The sequence below is a fragment of the Haliaeetus albicilla genome, chromosome 4 (assembly GCF_947461875.1).
Source record: "Haliaeetus albicilla chromosome 4, bHalAlb1.1, whole genome shotgun sequence".
NCBI classification, from domain to species: Eukaryota; Metazoa; Chordata; class Aves; order Accipitriformes; family Accipitridae; genus Haliaeetus; species Haliaeetus albicilla.
The window spans coordinates 31,531,359-31,549,337 of record NC_091486.1 but is presented as its reverse complement, the minus strand read 5'-3'; the positions used below and the strand labels follow the sequence as shown (position 1 = coordinate 31,549,337).

Below are 17,979 nucleotides of genomic sequence, written 5' to 3'. Positions count from 1 at the left end.
AGCAAAGGACATTGTTTCAACATAGTATCACTAAGAAAGATAAGGCAAAACCCAAAGATTTGCAAAAAAATATATATTTTTTAAAGTCTTTTCTTATTTTACAAGTATAAAAAGCAATGTTTTAAAATAAAAATCCTGGAAGATACTCTGGAAAAACAGGCTTCTAAAGCACAAGACTCCTCTGTGACAACTCAATCTCACAACTCCTGAAAATCCTGCATTCAATGAACAAAGGTATGATCCAGCTCACATAACCCTTTATAATAACACTTTAAACCCCATAACCCAGCAGTCGATCTGACCAGTCTCTAAAGAATGTGTCGAGGCACTCTGGCTACAGAGCAAAAGGGTTGGCATGAATTGTAATATCTTTAATGCGAACATCATTTAGAGGTCGGTAGGTTTTCTCATTCACAGGCAGCTTCTCTAGCTCATCCAGGGTCTCCAAGCCATCAATAACTCTGGAAGAAAAGCAGAAGTGCTAGCAATCTCCTAATAATGATTTAAATTTCACAACTGAGATAACCCAAAGCACTTTACAGTGAAGTATCATAGGGCAAGGACTTTGCAAGCAAATGACACAAATAGGACAGCCAAAACATTATATATGGCATACATCGTATTTTGAAATGAAGTATTAAGCATCCATGACAGATTCTGATAAAAAGTACAAATAATTCCCACTGACCTGACAGTATCATATTTTGTACCAACCATAGCTGTATAAAGACCCTGGCTGCACTTCTTAGCAGGCAGGACTGACCAATCATAGTACAGGTTTAAGTAGTAGCAAGATACTGGCCATAGCAAACTTCACTGTGAATTACTGAAATCCTATTGCTGGAAAGATCAATTTCCAAATGTGAGATTATAATTTCTAACCTTCTGATTCAAAGACAAGATTGAACAGAATCACTGATAACTGTGTAAATCTAATGGCACAAGTAAATTTAGGCTTTCACATCACCTGTTCAGGCTGAGGAAATGGCAAGAGAGATTGTTCTAATAAACCTCTTTATTTTTAGTTTAAGTAACTAGCTCTGGTAAATCTTGGCAGTTTACTCCCCAGTAATGGACTTGGGAGAAAACACGTTGTGCTGTTCACAGTTCAGTTACATTCATCAACTCTTTGAATCTAGGATGCTGGATTGTAGGCCAGCAGGGACTGCATATGCTGTTCTGCTGATTCTGCAACTGGGGCAGGAGCATCTTAAACTGCCACAGAAAACCTGGCAAAGTTCATCAGTCAGAGCCTCTACTCTTTTCTAAGAAAGATGTCTAAAAAAAAAACCACCTACTTTCAATCACACTTCTAAACAAACTCAGAAATGAAAGGAATACCTATACTTAGATGCCTATAAACAAGTGGTAGAAAACAGTATTTTCACATTTCAATAGTTTCCTTTGAATATTTAATTTCATTTAGTAAAGGCAACTTTTTCTCAGCAGATTCACTCATACACTAGAGACTTTTTAAACAATAAGCAAAAGAAAAGACATTACCATGATTTTGAAATAGAAGAAGCAGTATCTCAAAGACTCAAAAATTAAACAATAGCTTTAAGGATGATACATTATCAGTAGTGTCTATTAACATAAGAATATTTTAAAATAATGATGCATCTTAAAAAACCTCATCTGATTTTATAAACTGTCAGTTCCATGAGGTTTATCTGACCAACAGGAAGTTCCTCCTAAACAGAAGCATGACTATGTCAGTCCCATATCCATCCCCAGATTCAGTCCCAAATCAGGTTCTTGCTTCTCAGTAAACCCTACAACTATGTATCCAGCTGTTCTGGAGTTTGCTTAAAATCAGGCTGCATCCTTTTGGGGATGGATGAAAAGGCACGCTGGAATAACTAGTGGGAGGGGGGGAAAAAAGAAAAGAAAAAAAAAAGCTCCATTCTTGAGGCAATTTTTAATATGCCTATTTCCACTGAATTCCCTACTACTAAGAAAAAGGGAGCAGCATTTTTGAGCAACTAATTCTGGTGAAAGTGCAAGAGCACACATTTACATATACATATCCAATATTTTAATGAGTTTTAGAACCAGAAGCTTCTAAATTTGCACTGCATGTGCCCTGAAATATTCAGATCCTTCACACACTATGATAAGGAGGCATGCAGTTGGATCACTTACTTTCCAAACACAGTGTACTTCATGTCTAGGTGTGGTTGCTTGCCATAAGTGATGAAGAACTGTGATCCATTGGTATTCGGACCATTGTTTGCCATTGAAACTACCCCACGGACACTGTGCTGAAAGAGGAGAAAAACCTCAACATGAATACACATCTGTGAAAGCAGGACTTTAACCTGTACAAGGCGCTTTGTGACTTTAGTACTCTGCCTCAATACCATTATTAAGAACAAATCTTGGTTGCTAATATATTCCATCACAGTCCATAATTAGCTCCTCAAAATTGCTCTTACAATGAAAAATTACTACTTTGCCTTCAGTGCATGAAAAACACCTTGTTACAAATTCTTTCTACTTCTGTTCTCAGTGACGAAAACCCTCAAACCTAACTTGCCAAGTACAGAAATGCCTGTTCCTACTTTAATAATAAGCTTTGTATCTCTTTATTGCAGGATTATACTTTGCTTCACAATTACAAAAGAAGTATTTAATAACAGTACAACACAATGCTGATTGTTCTCCAACTTGTAAAGAAAATTCATATGAAAACATAACTGCATATTGAGAGCACAGAAATACCTTTAGGTATTCACTGAATTCATCTTCAAACTTCTTGCCCCAGATGCTGTTACCTCCTTTCCCAGTGCCTGACGAAGAAGCACCACAATAGATTACTGGATTTTCAGACTGAAAAATCCAGAAATTATGTACTGTTATAACATTTCACCACAAAGACCCTAGACAGCCTGTAATTTGTTTGAGGCAGGGATTGGGTTCTCATGTCTTGACAGTGGGGAGAGACATAACTCTATGTAAGGAATACCTATTAAGTAGCAGAACAAAACACTGGCATATCCTCAGATTAAACTCAGTATGAGTACAGACACACAGTTGAACCAGATTTTTCCCAAATGCTTTAGAGGCAGTGTAGCCTTTCAGGCAGAAACCAGAGAAACGACAGTAGCAACTGCTACCTGTTCAACAGCTGGTAAGTCAGCAGAACGATTATGTTTAGTGGAAACAGCTGGAAAAACTAAAGATGTAGAATGCTTTACTATGGCATGATTATTTAGAACTAGGGTAACACCTGCTCTTCTGTAAGCTCACCACAGAAAACTAATCTCATCATAAAAACCTCTATCAACAATACAATAATTCTCATGTTTTTACTTTATTTATGTTTTGGTTTTAATATTCATACTTACAATTTCTTTTTATTCCTTTATATTTTATTTTTATGTACATTTTTCTATAGAAAGACCCGGACAGAAAAATTTACCTAATGGATCCCCTGTCTGAACCATGAAGCCCTTTATATTGCGATGAAATATGCATCCATTGTAGTAGTTACTAGCACAAAGAGCCAGGAAATTCTAAGGAAATGAAACAAACCATATTAGCAAACAACTCGAAATAGTCTCCTCTTACTAAAATGACAACATTGGTAAGATCAAGACTAACCCTTTTGCCTCTGCTTTGCATTGTGACCATGTGAATTCCACAGTGTATTGCCACAGAATATTCATAAACAAATTAGAGTTAATATGCTCCTTTGGTCAAAGGATACAAAGGATTTTAAATAAAGCTTACAGCACAAGGTTGTCTGACTTGAGGAACAAACAAGAAGCCTAAGACATGCTCAGAAGTATCACTTCCATTCAGTATATTTATTTTGTAAATGTATTTTTGTAATCAATAACTTCATGCCTTAGCTTTGTTAGTTAAAAAGTAAATTATTTCAATTTAAGCTTAAGTTTATTGCAGAAAGGAAAAGCTGGGAGTGATTCTCACTCAAATTAAAATCAAATCCGTGCGACTGTGAGCAAACCCAGGGAAATTTGGGAATCCCAGGCCATGTGCCATATTTCCTCTTAAGGGCAAAGGACACTTCGGGAGATGCTGGAACTTGGAAAGAAGGGGACCTTAGCTAAACCTTATCTGGTAAGAAACAGGCAGCAAAGCTCTAGGCAGCATGACACAGCGCACAAGCTCCACGAGTGCAACAGGCACTGTACAAGCTTAAAATGTTAGTATTCCATTATGTGAAAAGATGAATTGCAAAAGCCACATCACGTCCTCTACAGTCTTCACTATTTCTACTGCTTTGTTTTAACACTAGGGAATCCTGCTCCCATTACTTGACTTACTTCGCAAGTCTTTGGTGTACGCTCACAGAACAGTTCAATTTTAATATCTCCTACATCAGTATGCAGCGTGACAGCCTGAGCAAGAGGCAGAAAAAAATAATTAAATCAGCAATGAAATACTAACAGACTCAGTTTTATTTCCTGGTCCCACTGAGAACATAAGCAAGTTACCACTGCATATAACCATTGTTTCAATATTTGGCCAGAGACAAGGCTACTGTCACAAAGCTTCCACATTTCCAGTGAAATCACCAGAAAACACTTGGTTTTGTTTAGTTTCAGGACAAATCAAGTTCGCCATGGTAATGCAGAAGCTCTGTTTCACACTGTTACAGTTCAGAGATACATTATTCATTTGCAAACTAGACCTACTCAGTCACTTAATTGCAAAGTTGAAGAATCAAGGTTATATCTATTTCAGATCACAGTGTGGTACACATACCTCACTGGTTTACAGCCAGAGGAACAACTGATACGCGTCACTTGCTTGCAGCCTTTTGAGTGATAAGGCTAGTTCTGAATGGCACTGTATATAATCTACCTTCACAAACAAGCAAATCTACAAAATTGCACACTTTTCTTAAGAATTTATAAATAACCTTCATAAAATTTAAAACGGCAGTTACCCAGCCACCTAAGCAAATATATCTCTATATCACAGTGCTCCCATGGAAAGTGCTAAACTATGCAAAAAAATTACCATGGGGCTATGCTGAGGCTAAGTGTACAGGAAAACTAATAAAAATCGGTGTCATGTTGATACTGGCATACTGTTCCACAACTATACAAGGAAAGAAGAGAAGATAAGTACCTGCAATGTCCAGGAAGATGCTATAAAAGGTGTATGTACAGTTTAAGACTCACAGTCTTATCTCTTTCCTGATTTGCTAAACTTTTAAAAGCCTGCAAGTGTAGAAGGCTACATCCACTCAAGCAGGGCTATGTGCTTGCAACTTGAATAATGCTTCTGTGGTAAAAGAAACCAAACTAGATTACCAAATATTAGCCAAAGTAGGATTAAAATTTAGGATCTTAGTACTGAAAGTCTAATTATATTTTAGACTGATGTAAACTGACCTATTTTCCTTTTCACAATATCTTGTTAGAAGTCTGAAATGAAAGCCTAAACTTTTACTACAAATTCTTCACAACATCAGAGTAAAATGTGTAAACCTTTGACATGTAGAGCAGCTATTCACTTTCCAAGAGATGACCATTTCAGAAAGCATGAAAAATATACAAAAAGTGCTATTGTTCTCACCATGTCTGTTTATCAAAAAGCTGAGGTAGAGTTGTATACAGCAACTTCCTGCAAAGAAAACAGGAAATTTGTTGGGGTTTTTTTTTCCCACCACTCCTCAATTCTTTTTGATTCTAAAATATTTGTGTGGTTATATGCTTTTACACCACACAGTTTTACAGTGCCATTCAAGTGACTCTGTGGATAAATGTTCTACTTGCGTTATGCAACTACGCAGCATATAAAGAACTAGAAAGGAGTCGAACAAAATAGCCTGGGAGGAAAACACCCTTTCCTAAAATGAAAGTTTAAACTAAGCAATCACAGCTTTTCCAAAAATTATGGTTCTATAAATGACAGAACTTAATAGATAAAAGCCACATGCCAGTACCTAAATAGAAGCGTGATTTGGAGCCACCTTCTGACAACTGTCAGTGCCTGCAACAGACAGGTACCTGCATCCAAGCACAGGATGAAACTTTTTTCACCTCAGTAATATTTTCGAACAAAGCATTTGGAACGATGATAATAAAACCGCAGTTGTGCGCAAATCAACAGTTCCACGCGCTAATTTCTTCTCCACGTACCGCCCTCCCTGGTTAGCCCCAGGCTTGGCAAGGCCTCTCACAGAAGCCGGGGAACCCGCCAGCAGCCAGCTCCGGCCCGGCCCCGCCTGCACCCCCGGCTGCAGCCGCCTTGGGCGGCGGGGCGCCAGGACGAGCAACCGGCACCGCGCACGCCCCGGTTCGGCATCCCAAGGGCCGACCGCGCTCACTGCAGCCCACTTGCCCTCGGCTCCTGTCTGACCAACGACGGCGTGGCGCTATCGCTCCTTTTCTGCCGATCTGAGGTGCTTCCACCGAAAACCCACGCGCAGGAGGCAGGCGCGGGCTCCGCTCGCCCGCCGCCCCCTCCACCGACGAGCGACTCGGCCAGCCGGCACCGGCCCGGCCCGGCCCGGCCCGGCCGGGGCGCCCGCCGTCCCCCGGCCGCCAGCTCGGCCTTCCCGCGCCGCCCCGGCGCCTTCACCCTCGCCCGGCCACACGGAGGCCTCGCACAAACCTGCCGAGGCTGGACCCAAACCCAGCGCCCGCTGCCGGCAAGCGGCTCCCCGGCTCCCCTCAGGCGGGCAGGAAGGGGCCGGGCCGCCCCCAGCCCCGCTAGCGCGGCGGAAGCGGCGGGGCCGAGCGCAGGCCCCGCCCCGCAGTCCGGGCGCTGCTCCGGCGTGAGGTGAGTGCGGGGCCCCGCGGCGGCGAGCCCTCCTCGGCGGCCTGGGCGGAGGGCGGAGGCCGCCGGCCGCGGCCGCGGCCGCCTGTCCCGGTCCCGCTCGCTTCCCCCCTCCGCGAGAGGCAAACGCTTCTCCGGCTGGATTCTGCGGGTCGGTTTTAGTGCGTGAAGATGGAGGAGGCTGAAGTTCCGTACGTTTCTTGCACGACTCTACAGGGTCGCTTGTGGCCTTTCACCGTGAGAGCCCCGGGGGCGGGGAGGGTGTGCCCGGGGCGGCGCGACTCCGACTGCGGCGGCTGCTGGGGGGAGGCCGGGCCGCACTCGCCTGTCAGCGGGGCGGCCTTCGCCGCCTGAACGCTCTTAACGCTGCCGTTTCAGGCAGTGAACTACCTAGGCTTATTCTTGCCTCTTTTTAACCCCTCCACAGACAGCTGCATGCTGCTGCCTGGCACGCAGCTGGTTCGCCGGCCTCTCCGCTGCATCCGTGCTTTGGGGCACCTGCCCTCACGCTCCCTCATGAATCTCGGGGAGCTCGTTTCTGCCCTGAATGACTTTGCATCCCTCTCGCTGGCCGAAAGCTGGGACAATGTGGGGTTGCTGGTGGAACCAAGTCCTCCCCACACTGTGAACACCCTTTTCCTCACGAATGATCTCACTGAGGAGGTGATGGAAGAGGCAGTGCAGAAGAAGGCAGACCTTATTCTTTCTTACCACCCTCCTATATTCACACCACTCAAGCGAGTAACGTGGAAGACCTGGAAGGAACGGCTGGTCATCCGAGCCCTGGAGCACAGAATTGGGATTTACTCTCCGCATACAGCGTATGATGCTATACCTCACGGAGTCAATAACTGGCTAACAAAGGGACTCGGTAAGATTCTGTTAAACAAGCAAAAAAAAAAAAGGTTAAAATTATTCATCAGTATATGCTATTTTATGTGGGGGACCTTCCCTCATTTTCCTTTCTTCCAGGTTTCACAGGTATGATTTGAGGACTTTTTTTTTTTTTCTTCCCCCCCAATATTTTTCTAGTAGTTCTAAGTACCCTAAAAATATTTTACGGAATTTATCTTGGTGAGGAATACCAGATCCAAACACTAGAGGACACGTTCAGATGCCTGACTCTGCTATTGGATGTAGTTGGAACTGGTGCAGCATATTTATTGTCCATCTTGGCTGCAAAGTTTAGAGCACTGACTTTAAATCACCACCTTTAATTTATAAAGAGCAAGATCTCATTGTTTGCAAAGGAAAAATTCTTCTAGATTTTTATCCTGTATTGTGGCTCATAAATGAAATCAGCTATGTCTTTTCCAGCCTGATTTACAAACCAGAAACTATTTTGGTTTCGTGCAATTCTTAGGATAAAACAGATGACATTAAAAATGACAAATAATATATATCCATCAACTTTTTCGCATTTAAAATAGACTGTGCCTAATGGAGACAGCAGGGCAAGAAGTCCTCAGTTCTGATCAGGGAAAATGGATTCAAGTGCAAAATCTGCATCATCTCTTTAGGATGTGTGCTAAATCAGTATTAGGATACTTATCCAGCTTTATAAAACAGCAATCTTATACTGTTTTCTCAGGTGCTTGTACTTTCATCCCACTGCATCCATCAACTGCACCAAGCTATCCAGCTGAGGGCACTCACCGGGTAGAATTCTGCGCAGACAACACTGAGCATCTGGACACGGTGCTGTCCAAAATCAAAGGCATCCAAGGTATCTCCTGTCTCACTACTCTCCCTGCCAGGTATCTGCTTCACTCTCTAATGTATTCTTTCTGTTGTTTGAAATAATAAGTTGCTGGAATTGTATTTTACTGTCGTAATCAGTTTGTTCCTCTTTGCATTGCTGCTACTTTTTTCAGCAACAGATCTAGAAACTTAAGGAATAATCATCCCTTTCTGATCAATCTATGTTATAGTAAATGGTAACAGCAACTCAGTGTAGCATCACGTAGATTAGAAGTGGTAAAGAAAAATATTAACAGGAAATTTGATGAGGACAGTTGAGTTCAATTCCCGTATCTGTTTCTTCCAAGAGAGTAGACTAGACTAGGCTAGGCTATTAAAATGCTTCTTTTTTCCTTTCTCTGTGGTAGAATAGCCACTGGGCTAGAATAGCTTTGTTTTATATTAATATGATGCTGAAATTTTATCTAGTTTCTTAGCAAGCACCAAGCGTATCTTTCCTCAGGGTTGAAGGTGAGGAGCAAACACGAGTCACTTTGAGCTGCTCTCAGAAAGCACTGTTGGAGGTGGTGGCATTATTGTCCCAGCACAGCCTTTATCACAAGACTGAGATTCTCTTATTACAAAAGGTAACAAAATCACTTATTACTTCCAATGAATGTATTACTTGTGTGAGCTGAGTCCCCTAAACACTGAAATTCAGTAGTCGGTAGCATCACAGGTTTCCTATGCTGCCCTGTCAGTGCTCTGAAATACTGGCCTGTGGAGACTTGAAGCCACACACATTTTCCAAAACAATGAAAATAGCTGTGTGGCCTGTACTAATTCTGAAATCAGTTCCAATAGCTAGTGTAGTTAGTACGTTACATTCAAGAACATCACAAGCATTTTCATAAAGTTCAGAGGCATTCCTGAATGCCCAATATACTCATCTTTGTACAGTATGGAAAGCAATGAGAACTTCTGGAGTCAGCTTTCTCACAGTAACTTTAATTTCTTTTCAGCCGCTTCTTCCTCATACTGGAATGGGACGTCTGTGCACACTGAGCGAGCCAGTCTCCTTGTCAGACATAATTAAGCGTATCAAAAGCCACCTAAAATTACCCCACATCCGCTTAGCTGTGGGAATGGGCAAGACACTAGGTAAACAGGCCTGCAAGTAAGACTGTCCATTGGAACTAGGATTCCAGGAAGACAAAGAGCGTGAGTGTGTGCATGAGTGTGTGAAATACTGCTGCCTTGGATAGGTTTACTTCCAGGTAGTATGAAGCACTTGTTAAGAAACAGCATTTTAGAATTTACATGATACAATCACACAAAAAGAATCTCATCTGTATTTTTAATTAGAAATTCTAGATTATGCTGGTTGTCACTGTGAAGAAGGGACAGCACAAGTTGAATATGAGACATCCTTTTTCATAACTTGTATAATGACTTAAGATTTTTTTGTTTCTCCCCCCGCAGGATATCAGACACAAATGTGTACCATTTCATTGTACACTCCCTTTTGTGACCAAATGTGACATTTAAAAGCACCTTAAAATAGTAAGATGCTTTATGGTATCCTTATGAACATGTAACCATCCATGTTTTGATGAAATAGTGGCAAAGAAGGTGAGCTATCCTAGCTCAAACAGTGGGTCACTAGTAGAACATGGAGCAAGCATCCTCTTATCCCAGTTACCTTTACTAATCTCCAAGGAACACAGCTGTTAGAATTTGTGAGAGCAAATTTGTGGAGAACTCTTTGTAACTTATGAGACAGAAGTCTTATTAGAAGCCTCTTATACTACCAATTGCACTAAAAAAACTCCAAACTACAATTTGAAAACTCTCTGTGTCATGTGTTCCCTCTCCCTAGTGAATGTAATATATATGGAGAATTAAATTTCCTGTCACTATCACATATGTAATAGTTCGGAATCAGCAATCATAGCAAGTGGGCAGATTTTTAATGGCATGGAGCAGGTCTCAGCTTGCACTGAGATTGGCCTTCTGAGAGCTTTAAGTTAGGAACCAGTATATCTCAGAGGCAAAATGCTGCCTTAGTTGCATCATTAGTTGGAAAACTAATGGTGGTGGAACTTGAGAGTCCTGGAAAGAGTAGCAGCCTATTAAAAGGTTCAGAAACGTAGCTAAGTAACACCTTACTAGGAGAGAACTAGCCAGCAGCCAGCCTCTGTGCTGTAGCTTTCTGCAAACTTTCCTACCCCTTGAAGAAAAAGATCTACACATCTATTTGGTACACAGAGAATTTTGCTGTATTATCAGAGATGTTATAGGCCCATGACTCTTTCAAACTGACAGATGTGTCTCTTCCTCCAACAAATTTACATTGACCCATTGATCAAGGTAGTAGTTACTGTGAAACAATTAATAGCAATACTGACATGGGGGCTGAACAGAGGGAAAGGAGTTTTACTGTGGCACCTTGTATCCTGCAGAATCGCCAGTGAAGAAAGCTGCTCTATGTGCTGGTTCGGGGAGCAGCATCCTGAAGGGAATGGAAGCTGACCTCTATCTCACAGGTAAAAGATTATGTTGCTGTTTCGTTATCTTTATAAAAATAGTCACTAGGAAAAAAAAAAAAGAAAAGAAAAAAAAAAGAAAAGAGAGTTGACTGGCTGTTGAAGGATTTGGCCAGAAAGAATTACCTGTTATAACTGAGAAACAATCAGTTAGTTATTGGAATGATAGAAGGATAATATTAAAGTAGAGATAACATGGGTCAGATGGCTGTGTGGCACAGTGAAGGTTACTTGAATTAAAACATTGCTATGCGTGCATTATTTCACCACAAAAATCAGTGTTGATTATCACAACTTTCAGTGTGTTTCTCTTTTGGCAAGATACAAGGTATTTCTTCAGTTCCCTACAGAATTCCCTAATGGAAGATGGAATATAATGTAGTCTACAGAATCTTCCAAAGGAACCCCATAGTGTATCTGACCAAAGGGACACTTAGTCCATTATCCTCTTTTCTGACAGCAGGACAGCTACTCTCCACAGTTCGCTCAACAATGTGAAGGCTGCCTTGCATTCTGTAGTAACTTAATTCAAGCAAGTTCTTTGGCAAGGCATGTCCCATCTCCCCCTTACATACAGCCTTGCAGAGCTGACCCTCAGAAAACTTCCTTCGCAAGGCTTCCCAATTGCTATCTTCCATCACAGCAACCCACATGACATCCAGACAGTCCACTTCCAAACCACTCTGTGCACTCGTATTTCCTGCCCAAAGTGACAGAATCTACCACTATTCAAAGAGGGCAGGGAATTTCTGTGGTTTTGTCTCAGTGGTATTATGGGGGATATCAGCTGAAGGTCCTTCAAGGGACACTAGGGTATGAGTGTTCCATGTTCTTATACTGAGCAGATGGTGTTGCACTCCCCCTTATGGGCTATATCCCCTGTTAATGTCTTCCCAGCTTCTAGCTAAGATTCTGCATACATTGCAAAGAACTGGTTACCTAAACTGTACTGTTCGTGATCTACATGGCATTTCTTTCTCAAAATGGCAGGAGAGATGTCCCACCATGATGTTCTGGATGCAGTTGCCAATGGGATAAGTGTTATTCTGTGTGAGCACAGTAACACTGAGCGAGGCTTCTTGTCAGAGCTGCGTGACATGCTAGCTGTCCACCTACAGAACAAAATCAACATAATTGTGTCTGAGAAAGATAGAGATCCCCTCCAGGTGGCATAGGGAAAGAAAAAAAACAGGAGTGAGAGTTCATTCAAGAGTTTCATGGTATCTTGCACAGACCAATCCAATTGCAAGCTTAATGAAGATGCTCTGAATTGGTTCAGTACAAAATTATTGTAGTCTATGTTTCCTCAAAGTTTGGGATATATTTTGTCATCTGTCAGATAAATAAATGCTTGTTTGGGGCTACAGAAGGCTGATTTACTCAATTACTGGGCTGCACTTGAATTAATTTACTGTTACTGCATGCTCTTACTAGGTATATTTGATAACCATGATACTCAAGGATTGGTTTGGGTAAAATCCAGTTTTAAGCTTACACAGCAGTTCTACCCTACTACAGTTACATCGAATCGTGTCAGTACAAGTCACTGATATTTTAACTAATAAATCTCATGATAATAGTTAATGAAAGGGTATGGATCACCCATTTGCATTAAGAGTTTTACTAAGACATCGCTCATACACAAATATAGAACACAATTCAGGTATTTGGTACTAGCATTCAACTGCACAACCTACCATTAATGCAGCTTTAAGGCTTTTTAGTAGAGGGACTCTCAATTAAAAAAGCTTTGGAAGGTGAAAAGTCAATTCCTTAACAAAACTGTAAATTAATTTAAGGTGCCGTTGTTACTTTCTTTTAAAAACAGTTTCTATAACTATGGCTCTTAATTACAGGATTACTAAAACTGAACAAGTAGCATTTTTACCTCTGATAATGCTAGGTTTTTATTTAAGTTTTTTTTGTTGTGTCTGTTTTCAAAGAAAAAAAAATCTCCCAGTTGCATACCTTACCATCTCTGGATTAAGTGCACACCAGAAGAATATTTAAACAAAATGAAAATATTTCCATTGCAAATTTGTAAAGATCTTGGCACCATCCTTTTAAGCTTAAGTTAATAAAACTGGCTTATCAAGCAGTGTCTTTACTGTGTAATTGCGTACGTCTTGTTCCACTTACTTAAATGTAAGTGGAAAGAGATGACTCCAGCATTATCTGAAGCTACTGAGGCTATATAAAGGCCATAGTTCTTACGAATACCATGAAGACCTCTCAGTAAGCTGGGGAACAGGAAGTGGGAAGAAATTTCTTCTTTCCCAAAAGTAAAGGACAGGACTGTAGAAGTGATCCCTACAAATCCAACAGTTCTATATTGCTACAGAAGACATTAAAATGCTACTACCTTAGTACATACACAGAATTCAAGAGACAGAAAATTAATCCATAGATGAGGTAATTGTCCAGAAACAGCATGACATCAGGATAAAATACTTTTAACACAAAACCCACAGGAATTAATTCACAGTAATTTTCTTTAGCTTGCATGCTTGCATCACAGAATGAGCAGCAGCCAAAAGACTGATTCAAACTTAACCTTCTCGTAGCAGATGTGTGTTATCTCCTGCAGTCCTCCTCTTGGGCTGTATGGGCATCTGGTAGTCTACCAAAACAGTGGATAACTCTGAACTCAGAATGATTATAGCACTTCATTGAAGTAAATTTCACATCTAGAAAACTAGATGCAGTTGCACTGAAAATGCACTATGGTATCACTATCTGTAAACACATTAGGTGGTATCTTCCATATATACTCAGAATATAAATTAAATCTTGAATTTCATACTAACTGTGGACAGAGTTAAAGGACTGCAAAATAGGATGTGGTTACTGCTTAGCTACAGTACTTTCCAAGTTTTTCCAAGAACACATCTCTTCAAGTGGCAGAGTTCTTGTTCTTGAATGCTATACCTGACTTAAAGAACTTGGGTAAGACACAATGCCCTGATCCCAGTTTTAGTGATTCTGACTGTAGCCTAAGTAGTGATAGGCAGGATCTGATGCATTTTGCAAAGTTTTGGAATTGTAGCCTGTAAAATGCAGAAGCATGTACCACTGAAAGAAAATGTTAGTGGGAAAATGTTCTGGGGGGGGAAGCTGGAGAGTACTGCTGGCATGTACCACTTTTCCCCATTAGAGTCTCCAGCAAAGCTAATTAGGTCCTATATTTGAAGAATCAGATTGTCAGTGGGATAAGTAGATACCCCATGTTTTCAATACAAACAGAAGTCAGGCTCTAAACGTCTGTCTGTTGCTTCTGTCAGTGAGGGGTAGACCAGGTAACAATACTATTCCATGTGATGTTTTGGTTCTCTTCAAAAGCTATATACTGGTATTTAAAGGCAGGCAAACTATTTTTAATGCTGATACCTTATAAGAAACAATAGAAAATATTTTTACTTAGTAGTTTGAAATCTTCTGCACATTGCATGAGGATTTGCACAGATATTCCACATAATAATCAAAACGAGACTTTCACACAACTGCCAGAAGGATCTCTATCTTTCTATAACATAAAAAGTTGGTGGAAGACAAGACAAGCTAATGAAAATTAATGAAGTACTTTATTTGATTGATTTGCACTATTACAACATTAAGCTGTAACACAGCTACCAAATATTAGACATACAGAGTCCCTGAAGTCTGGCTGGCAGACTACAGTTGATGAACTATAGGGCTTACTCCCACATACCTGAGAAAAAAAGTGAAGAAAAGCTGTCAAACTTTAGCAGTCTCCCAACCTCTAAGGGCTTAAAAAAAAGGAGAGCTTATAAGTGGCATTTAAGGCCTCCTCCAGGATCAGTGGACGCTCCTGATGTAAAAAATACATACATACATACAATCAAGCTTTTAAAAAATAAAAAAAATTCACAGCCTCTTCATGTTCCTGGATTGCAACTTAGAAAATATATGAAAGATGCTGGATCCTCTCACCCTCGCCACAGGCAATGACTTGAGTCCATCACAGTTTTGATTATCTATCTCAATCTACCTACTTACAAAAGGATTTGGGGCAAGTCCTTCAGTTCTATTGCCAGAATTTAATAAGTTACCCACGGTGTCCCAAACCCACTAGTATCCTCCTTTCCTCATGCAGTCAAGGCAGGTCTCTTAGCTTTATAAACCTTGGCTTCTTCATACACTGGAAGGTAGTCTTGTCTAACTGGTAAAGGAGTATTGGAAAGCACCCAGGTGAGAAAAGGTGCACCACTAGTACAAACTAAAGTTCTGACCATCTAGTGATTTGCACTTTCCAAGTAAACTGCTCCAATCAAACCCTCATGTCCGGTGAGGTAGAGAGCAGAAGGCACAATCTTACCGAGTTTGTTCTTCTGGCTGTAAGGTTGGCTGCATAGATGTGAAGAAGGCATTATCTGAGCTAAGAGACAAAGCAGACAAATCTAACTACAGAGCAAGAGATGCCTTGCTTACAGAAGTCATCATTCCAAACTACCTGAAGTAGTTGAACAACGAGCATTGTTCCTTGCAATTATTACATTTCAGTAAGTAGTCCAGCAGCCTTTGGGTTGGAGGGAGAGAGATGTGAGTATAGGCCCCTCCCCAGCAGCCCTTGAGAGCAATTGCCGCAGACGCTTTGAGAACAAAGAGACGTTACACATCTTCATCCTCTTTCTCTAAGAAGTCGGTCAAGGTACTGTCATCTACAGGAATTAATAAGTATTCCACACCATCAGCTCCCTGAGAACAGACATGCATATACATCGTGTTAACACCAATGCACAGTGCAATGCAAGCTACTAGAGAGCACTGCAATGCTAACATTTATTTGCAGTCTGGATGCGAGCTGGCCAGTATTCAGAAGGACTATGTTGCTGAAAACCAGGAATGTTTAACTACAGCAACACTGGAAATGCAGAAATACTGAGAAAAGTCATTTGTAAATGAGAACTCTGCTGGTGGGCTATGCTAGTGTGACACTACACAACTCCTCAACACCGCGTTCCCATATCTAGTACTGCTATACCGCCTCATTATTAGGACCAGCCTGCATTCTTCCCTGGTACAAATACAGGTAACTATTGGAAGCAGACTGGCAGGCTCCAGAGTACGTTACTTCTCAAGGTCTTCAGGAAGAAGAGACCTGTAGGTTGCTGAGTAACCAAACCACACTGCATTTTTACAGCCCCCTATCCATGTAAAGGGTGCTGACAAATTGGAGGCATGGAAAGAGCTGCAATTACAGAATTTCAGCCCTTTGCTAGTTCCTAGGTGCTTCAAACAACACAGCCTCACTGTGAGCTGCAGAGTGGTGTCTTAGGGATACTTAGTAGCAAGTAAGCATCTTTTTTGTTTAAGGTGGCGGATAAACAGAATTATCTTCTTTCCCCAACTCACCCGCTTGGTCCGGATGAGTTTGTGGTCCCTGAATTCTGTCAGCTGTGCCCTGAGTGTCAGGTCACTGTTCACAAGGAAAGCCTCCCGACACTGCTGGTAAAAGTCTTGGAAAGACAGCCCTGGAGATAGAAAAAGTTGAGAACAAGAAATTGAAGTGGTAAAAGATTGTCAGATTTTTCCAGGTCTAACAACATATTATCTCCACCTACAGATCTTGCTTTGGCTTAGACCACAGTGGCTACATTAACATCACTTCTTTCAAGTACACAGCCAAGCTAATATTTCAGTAATTAATAGAAAACAGCTGAATTAACGTTCCAGTCACCCTGTTTGCCTACTGGGATTTCAATAGCGCTTTAAATGCACTTCTCAACACGGTTACTCTCTCTTAATTTCCAGCTCCTCCATCTTACTTCCAACTTTCTTTACCATTAACATGTTATTCATATCCCCTGCAGCACCTGTTAGACAGTGAAGGAACATTTGACATGTATCCTAGAAAGCAGGGACACATCAGAAGTCACTTAGATAGGAGCAGCATGGGAACAGAATCTCCTGTCTTTCCCTGGTCCTTTAAGTGCTAGTTATGCAAATTCATATTCTTCCTTTAATTTTTTAACTCCACATGAATGGTCTCAGTCATGTCTAAACATCAAAGTAGACGACAGTAAGAGGAGGTCCTTCAGAACCAGCTAGTCTATTGATTTCCTGTCAGAGTCAGACACAGTACCACTAGAAAGACAGTCTGTGCCACTGAGCCTCACTGAGCCAATGGTTACAGCGCTTCTGTTGCTGGTGATGTCACCTGCATACCAAAAGCCAGTGCCGCTGTGACGGAGCTGGAAATGGCAACACCCCAAACAGATGAGAAAAGGTGGGTACATACCTGGATAAGATGGGTTGTCCTTGTTCTCCAGCTGGTACTGAGCAAGCAGTCTGAATATCCCTCTAAATGAAAGGAGGAGAGGGGAAAATCAAAAGGAAAAAAAAACAAAAAACAAACCAAACCCCCCAAACCCCCACCATTAGAAAACGTTAACTGATTTTTTCCTCATGACCAGGACTTTGTGCATGAATCTTGTCACTGGACAAGGCTTGCTATCCAAACACTGTTCATTTAAAGTAACCAGTCAATTGGAACCCAGGTCCTACCATCTTCATCTTGAACATTGTTGTCAGAAAACAGGGATTGCCTCCTGCTAGGTGTAGACCAGAGTAACATTAGTAAGGACTGGATCCTCAGCAAGTGCTACTGTGAAGTATAACAGTGTCTTACCTGGCATTGAGAGTGAGACTGCGCAGGACATGTGTTAGGGAGCTCAAAGCCAAAGATCCCGACTGTTGTACTAAAAACGAGTTCTCATAAGACGTTTCTTCCACATAAGGACTAAATGTGGTTGTTTCATACCAAAGCCAGTTGTAGAGGCTTAGCTTTGCCTGATCCCACACTAGATAGAGAGAAAAGAAAGAGCAGACAGAATTGGGAGATTTAGCTTTTCTAAGGTGTTAAATAAGCAATATTAAAAAGTACTTAGTTCTACTGTAGGATTTGAGGAAACAACGTCTGCTTCTGAAATTCACAGTACATGCACCCAGATACTTGCAGTTCAAACAAGACAAA

At 41.3% G+C, this 17,979-nt stretch overlaps 3 protein-coding genes across 9 annotated transcripts in view; 1 reads left to right on the top strand and 2 right to left on the bottom strand.

The window, feature by feature from the left end:
- Positions 1-58: 58 nt before the first annotated feature.
- PPIL3 (peptidylprolyl isomerase like 3) lies at positions 59-6,708 on the bottom strand. Of its 4 annotated transcripts, XM_069781795.1 has the most exons (8): positions 6,595-6,702; positions 5,924-5,987; positions 5,554-5,601; positions 4,293-4,367; positions 3,425-3,518; positions 2,725-2,792; positions 2,146-2,264; positions 59-461 (listed from the first exon to the last, which is right to left on the bottom strand). In XM_069781795.1, exons 3-8 carry the CDS (start codon positions 5,554-5,556, stop codon positions 335-337), a joined length of 486 nt encoding a protein of 161 aa, XP_069637896.1. In that variant the 5' UTR covers positions 5,557-5,601; positions 5,924-5,987; positions 6,595-6,702; the 3' UTR covers positions 59-334. The 4 variants fall into 4 exon arrangements, with proteins under 4 accessions (XP_069637896.1, XP_069637894.1, XP_069637897.1 ...); XM_069781793.1 differs by lacking the exon at positions 5,924-5,987 and having other exon boundaries at positions 6,595-6,708; XM_069781796.1 differs by lacking the exon at positions 4,293-4,367 and having other exon boundaries at positions 6,595-6,703.
- NIF3L1 (NGG1 interacting factor 3 like 1) lies at positions 6,654-13,083 on the top strand. 2 transcript variants are annotated; one of them, XM_069781791.1, is made up of 7 exons: positions 6,654-6,762; positions 7,187-7,630; positions 8,351-8,516; positions 8,963-9,086; positions 9,462-9,600; positions 10,902-10,985; positions 11,976-13,083. In XM_069781791.1, the coding sequence occupies exons 2-7, from the start codon at positions 7,195-7,197 to the stop codon at positions 12,158-12,160; spliced, it is 1,134 nt and encodes a 377-aa protein (XP_069637892.1). In that variant the 5' UTR covers positions 6,654-6,762; positions 7,187-7,194; the 3' UTR covers positions 12,161-13,083. The 2 variants fall into 2 exon arrangements, with proteins under 2 accessions (XP_069637892.1, XP_069637893.1); XM_069781792.1 differs by lacking the exon at positions 6,654-6,762 and adding an exon at positions 6,802-6,950.
- ORC2 (origin recognition complex subunit 2) overlaps positions 9,911-17,979 on the bottom strand; it is a 22,543-nt gene continuing 14,474 nt past the window's right edge. Inside the window, exons 14-17 of one of the 3 annotated variants that reach the window (XM_069781765.1) lie at positions 17,635-17,806; positions 17,245-17,306; positions 16,359-16,477; positions 9,911-11,030 (exon numbers count right to left, since the gene is read on the bottom strand). In XM_069781765.1, coding sequence (XP_069637866.1) covers positions 11,028-11,030; positions 16,359-16,477; positions 17,245-17,306; positions 17,635-17,806 — 356 coding nt within the window. In that variant the 3' untranslated portion in view covers positions 9,911-11,027. Of the gene's footprint in view, positions 11,031-14,547; positions 15,702-16,358; positions 16,478-17,244; positions 17,307-17,634; positions 17,807-17,979 lie in introns of those variants that run through there. The other 2 variants (XM_069781764.1, XM_069781763.1) reach the window with 2 other exon arrangements.

Bases quoted from the DNA above. Each gene is read 5' to 3' on its own strand.
- NIF3L1 (XM_069781791.1), top strand. From the start codon at position 7,195: ATGCTGCTGCCTGGCACGCAGCTGGTTCGCCGGCCTCTCCGCTGCATC. The intron at 9,601-10,901 runs GTAAACAGGCCT...TGTATCCTGCAG, and splicing joins GGGAATGGGCAAGACACTAG to AATCGCCAGTGAAGAAAGCT. The intron at 10,986-11,975 runs GTAAAAGATTAT...TCAAAATGGCAG, and splicing joins AGCTGACCTCTATCTCACAG to GAGAGATGTCCCACCATGAT.
- PPIL3 (XM_069781793.1), bottom strand. The intron at 2,793-3,424 runs GTAAATTTTTCT...CTTCTTCGTCAG, and splicing joins TCAGACAGGGGATCCATTAG to GCACTGGGAAAGGAGGTAAC. The intron at 462-2,145 runs GTAAGTGATCCA...CTTTTCTTCCAG, and splicing joins AAGTACACTGTGTTTGGAAA to AGTTATTGATGGCTTGGAGA.